The sequence below is a fragment of the Acanthisitta chloris genome, unplaced genomic scaffold, assembly GCF_000695815.1.
Source record: "Acanthisitta chloris isolate BGI_N310 unplaced genomic scaffold, ASM69581v1 scaffold33304, whole genome shotgun sequence".
NCBI lineage: Eukaryota > Metazoa > Chordata > Aves > Passeriformes > Acanthisittidae > Acanthisitta > Acanthisitta chloris.
The window spans coordinates 28,272-34,285 of NW_008668212.1; the positions used below are offsets into that span (position 1 = coordinate 28,272).

The 6,014-nt window shown below is 36.0% G+C and overlaps 1 protein-coding gene across 1 annotated transcript in view; it reads right to left on the bottom strand.

The window, feature by feature from the left end:
* The window catches only part of SEPSECS (Sep (O-phosphoserine) tRNA:Sec (selenocysteine) tRNA synthase), a 19,389-nt gene that overhangs the window by 7,752 nt on the left and 5,623 nt on the right, over window positions 1-6,014 (bottom strand). Inside the window, exons 6-8 of the mRNA XM_009072807.1 lie at window positions 3,324-3,426; window positions 1,034-1,163; window positions 820-911 (exon numbers count right to left, since the gene is read on the bottom strand). Coding sequence (XP_009071055.1) covers window positions 820-911; window positions 1,034-1,163; window positions 3,324-3,426 — 325 coding nt within the window. The remainder of the gene's footprint in view (window positions 1-819; window positions 912-1,033; window positions 1,164-3,323; window positions 3,427-6,014) is intronic.

Below are 6,014 nucleotides of genomic sequence, written 5' to 3' on the forward strand. Positions count from 1 at the left end.
ATAATGAAACAGGTGATGCATGATTTAAAACTATTAACTTAACAGTGCTTAATTCACAGCATTTCCTTATCTAAAGCCTCTACAGAAAGAATCCTTTGTGTTACTATATAAAGAGAACAAATTCAGGCCTCTTTTTATTTCTGGAATTAAGGATTACTCAAGATGTACAGATTCCAATCTGAGACCCATCAGATTTTTGTGCAGTGCAGCTACACCCAAAATAAAAGCCTGCGAGAGGCAGAGAAGAAACCTCGCTCTGTATCTACAGGAACACCTTAAGTGACAGCATTTTTCTCTTTTGTGGTCACACACAGTATTTATAACCTAACCAGAAGCTGTGATTCTCCAGAGATTGTGGTACACAAACATTTAATTAAACACTTTCAAAGCACAAAGGCACAATAGGGACACAGGAGGAAGAGTGCAGACCCTGGGTTTCTCTGAGAGTCCAATCTCACATCCTGGAAACAGTGTGACCATGATAACACAATCCAGTACTCCTCAGATTAAGCTTTTGTGGACAAAATTCTACTGTATTAGTCACACTTCAGAACAGCAGATATGAATACTGTATGAGATCATACAGCATCTCAGCTTAGCTTTCTGGTTTGAACAACAACATGGAAATCATGCTTACTCATGAGCACCATTTAGCCAAGAAGTAATTATATTACATTGCCTTTCCAGATTCAGAGCTGTGAGCTCAGAATAAGTTCAATGGCTTTCTAGGCAAAAGTGGATTTACTACACAAAGCAGTTTTGCAACAAGACTTTAATAACAGCTGACTTGAGGAAAATGCTGCTTGCCAAAAAGCTTACCTTTCTCTCTTTCAGTAACTGTTTGTAGCCACTGGTACCCAGAGACAGAAGTGTAATGAGGACATCTAAGGAAGGAGACGCAGATGCTCTTCCTGAAAAAAAAACCCCAACATACAGATTAAAGTGGCAAAAATAAATTTTATGTGAAGAAAGCTGATAATCAATTTTTCTACAGTTATTTCCTATGGCTGAAATCAGTCCATGAAGTAGTTACCTGGATACATTTTGCTGATCTCCTGAATGAAGGACTCATCGAAGCCAGCAATGATAGCACCACCTACTGGAACCATAAAATTCTTGTCCAGGCTTTGAACAAAAGCATCTATTCTGCCTACTCGAGCGCCCTTTGTCAGAGAGGAATAAAAACAAAATCCACGGCACACAGTTAAAAAAAGGAAACATGTGATAGCATCATAATTACACAACAATGCAGCTAAAATAACCATAATTGCTGCAAGTTTCTCAGATACTTCGTTTGTGATGAAAAAATAGAAATCATAATGTTACCTTTTTTAGCACTGCTCATTATTAGTACTGATGTCTGCTTAACACAGTACCTTACAAATTTCCATTTTGTTGAGAATTAAGATATTGATTTCAGTTCCTGCAAGTCTAAGTGTAGCTCATTTTCAGCAACAACCAGAAAGAAACCCCTTGAAACTGAAAGGGAATGATGCAGTTAAAACTGTTCAATCTTCTCACAGATTCTCACGGTAAAGGACTACAAGCTGATGTTTCATTAGCAAAGGTTTTTCTTGACCCATGTATAAATTTGCATTAAAACAAGGAGGCTGTTACAGCACTCCTTCTAAGCAATAAAATCAAGATCCAGACAGCCTGCTAGAAGAAGTTAGCCCCCACTTCCCAGGAAACAAACATCCTTATACTTAACCACTCAGATAATCTTAAAGGAGAAAATGCAGATTGACAATGTACTGCACAATCTGAGAAACTGTATAATTAGAAATTCTGCAGCTTAAGAGAACCTGTAAAGCATGTTAAACCCCACACATACTACAGCACATGCAAACACAGAGGTTTTAAAGTACCACAAACTAAATGCAAGAAATAGAAATGGAGCTGATGCCTATGGCAAACAGTCTGGAAAAAAAAAAGCAGATCCAACTACAGTGCATTTATTATTTCTCTGTTTTGATAGCTGAATGCATGGGAGATAGGGAGAAGCACCCCAAGTTTGTCAGCTTTTTGATGGGAAGATGAATGCCATCAGCTACCATTTGGTTTAATTGCCAGGAGACCACCAGAGGAAAAGCACAACAAATGAAATGGACTCACAAGCTCTTTCCTGTGATACTCTTGCAAGTTCTATTCACACTGTGCTCAGCATGTCCATATTCCTAAGTATTCATTAATAACTATTTCCTCATAAACAGCACAATTTCTGGCATGCAAAATAAATTTTTGCAAATAAAGGCAAAACAAATCAGAGCTCAAATGTATATACTTGCATAAGCAAGAAAAACACCCAAACATCCTATCGCATCTCGAAAAAACACAGAAACCAACAAAGTTCTATTTGTAGCTTCATAGTCTGCAATGCTTATCCTTATCATTAGGTACATTTCATGCAGCCAACCCCAGCATTTCCACAGGCCCCTTCATGTTGCTGTCTCACTAAAGCTATGCAAGTTAAATACAATAAACAAGTACAAAGTACGTTACAAATAAAACATATACCATTTTTCTATTTCACAAATAACTTCTTGTTTTGTTAAATCCCCTCGGTGTTCCAAGATGCAGAAATGCCAACACGACATTCCTGTCACAATTATACACCAAGCTGGTGTAACATGTCTTAGCAATCAGGAAATAGATGATCTCCTGGATCCTGTTAAAATCTAATCCCCTATTCTTTTGCTATGGGCAACAGAGAGAAAAGAGAAATATTGAAGAAAAGTTCATGTAGAATACAATGAGTAAAACTGCAAGAATTCTGTTTCATGGCTGATCTTAGATATCAAGAAACATCCTCCTCAAACTAGGCAGCAACAGAAACTAAAATTTTTTGAACATAACAGTGAACTTAATCCTCAGCCCTTCTCCATGCCAAAAATACTTTAGCAGTGACAACATCTATAAAATGTTGCTGTAGAATCCTGTACCTTCAATTGAAAATCCTGAAGTCATGTTCTGTTGAAGGCTTAATCCCTATTCAAGTATGATCCATTATTTTACTTTTAGTCAACAAGCTTAGGAAATATTTTAAGAAATCTTATTAAGGACATTTTTCGATTATGAAAGACACACGAAACCTAAACAAATTTAGGGCTATTACAACAAAAGCACATCATAGAAATAAAAAATATTATTTTTAAGTTTTATTTCTCTCTGTTTTGCTTTCTCAGGATATTGTTCAAATATCAGACATGCATGAGATTACTCTCATAGCTAAGAAACACCTGATAAATTTGCTAGGCTGTCTGCCATCAGAGATTTACTCATATGTGCTAAAACAAATGTTACTGGAAATACACAGCTCCTACCTGCTCGATAAGGTGCATACATTTTGAAGACTGAACTCCATATGCATTGTTGACAATATGGGGAATGCCATAATTAGCACAAATCACAGCCAGTTCCTCCAGCCTGTGAGCATAAAATTGTAATTGAGAGAAGCACTGGTAACTGTAACTCCTGTTACAAATCAAACCATTAAGAGACTGAAAGGACTACAAGGAGGTCAGAATGAGAAAAGCAATTTGTTTTGATTAGTACCTCAGGGTAGCACTTGTCACCTATAAAGCTATAAAGGTTGAGAATTCTATTGGCTTTTACATATATTGCAAATTGTTGGTCTGGGCTGAAACTTCTCTTGCTTCACTAAGTTTTGTCTGGACATCAGTATATAGATACCAAACCATTATGATTCAGCTATGTAAGCATTTTTTGCTGCTTTAATGTTAACTAACAGAGCTCCAGCTAGTCATAGTTTTTTTCCTTTTCCTCTAATATTCAAACTGAAAATGGACTACGAAGGTTTCAAGAGTGTCTTGGGAATCAAAAGCATCATATAACAGGAAGTTTTTACATGCTTCTGTTTATTTCAAAGAACTAATATTTCCATCCTTTGGCTGGAATCTCACTTGCATATTTCAGACAAACTAAGACAAAAGAAATACTTTCAAGGGCTGGAGAGCCCTAAAATGTCTGAATATGGACATCAACAAATTAAAATGCTGTTTAACTGTTTACCATTCACTTGCCTTGAGAATCCCCTGAAATCACAGTCAGCTCAGCCTGGATTCATTAATCAGTCAAATTAAGATTTATGTGAGTGCACAGATCATTTTAGGTAAAGGCCTTCAGCATTTTAAATATCCAAGTGCTTGGTACCCTTTTTTGAAGCATTCCAATTGTACTCTATTTTTTTAAAAAAGACTCATGATTTCCCCCAAACCTGTGAATCTATTTTAGAAATAAAATCTGTTTGGAAAAAATGAGGTAATATATATAATATAAATGATGACAAAGGTAATATTACCTTTTAAAAAAATCTGGAAACTACTTCCAATACATTTTTACTCCATCTCATTCTGTACAGCCTCTCACTGTAATTTACTGACATTCACATAAAATGTGACAGAGTATGAAAACATTTTCCAGGAGGTGACATTCCTTTGCATTCTATTTCTATTACACTGCCTCATGTTGTTCTGTAATGCAAAAATTCAGCTGCAAACATCACATTAAATTTTCTGAACCTCAATCCTAAGGAAATCATGAGCATCACCATATTATCCATAAAGAAATCAGGAGTATTTAATGATTAGGAAACACCAGTATTATAATGTACACACTGATCTTCTGCAGTCAAAACATTTGTCAGGAGCTGCATGCCCAATAATTTTTTACATTTATCAACATCCTCAACTATGCAGCATTAACAGAATACGTCAGGAAACATAACAATATGCAGGGCAAAGACTTTGCCTTCTGATCTGCTGATCTTCATCAGGCTCATTCCTCACCTTCAACAGAGACTCAAAGGAACACAGTTCCACTCTTACAGGCTTTTTTTTTTTCAAGTGCAGGCATAGAATTTCACCAAACTGGAAACATACAGCTATATATATATATTCGTCTCTCTCACCTCGTGAGACTTTAAGGAACAATAAACTAGCTTCTGCAAGTACTGAAAAAAGAAAAGTCTCTCTTTCCCCTCCCTAAAAATATTCTATTGAACAATTAGATCCATATTACAATACAGAATGAGAGTGCTACAGTTTAAAGAGAATGTGTTAGTATGCAAGGGAAGGAAAAATGATGCACAGCACTTGTCTGCTTCCAAGGTTTAAAATAAAGCATCAAGAGTGCTGATAGTCATATCAGAAAAATAAATCATTAATCTGAGTTTGGCAGCTGCTCAAGTTTTTAACAGTCACAAACACAGAAATATTTCCAAATTTATTCTTTCTTTCCATCCTGTTTGTGAAAGTTCATAGAAAGAAAGCTTTGTTCTTTGTTATTGAAAGATCCAGAATTCCGCTAAGTACAAAAACCATCTGAAAATGACACTTTTTTCCCCTTTAGTTCTCTTAGGTACTGTAGTTTTAGAAACACCTCACAGCAACAGCAGGTAAAATACTGTCTGAGAATTGACATCTCTCTGAGGAAGGGGGTTTATACACTAGTGAATCACTCCCACAGAGTGAAACAATTCTTCAAAGGAAAGCTATGAGCACACTGGCGTAAAACTGCTTAAAAGTTTAACACACCACCAACACCACCACTAAATAAAGCCTCGCAAATGCAAAATATTTAAAAATAGACATTTAAAATGTCCAGAAATGCTGCACAGGATTTTCCTTCCTGGAGGAAGATGAATGTCATGGCCTTCAACAGTTGACAGTATCCCTTAAATAGAAAGCGCATTCAAATCCTCTTATATCTGTGGTAAATCATAACACAGTGCCACGAGCTAATAATTCATCTCTTAGTTGTAGAGGACAAAACATTCGCATTTCAAAAAGAAGAAGCAGATAAGGAAAAGATTCATTTACCTGAGCTATAAAACAGACTATTCAATTTTGATAGCTGTGATTTAAGTTAGCCAATAAATCTGCAAGTCAACTTCAAGCAATGTTTATAGTATTCTGACAGAATTATATGGTTTTAACTTCCCTCTAGCAACTGGGTTAACCTGTGATAAATACTGGGGTTTTTTTAAAAGTAGG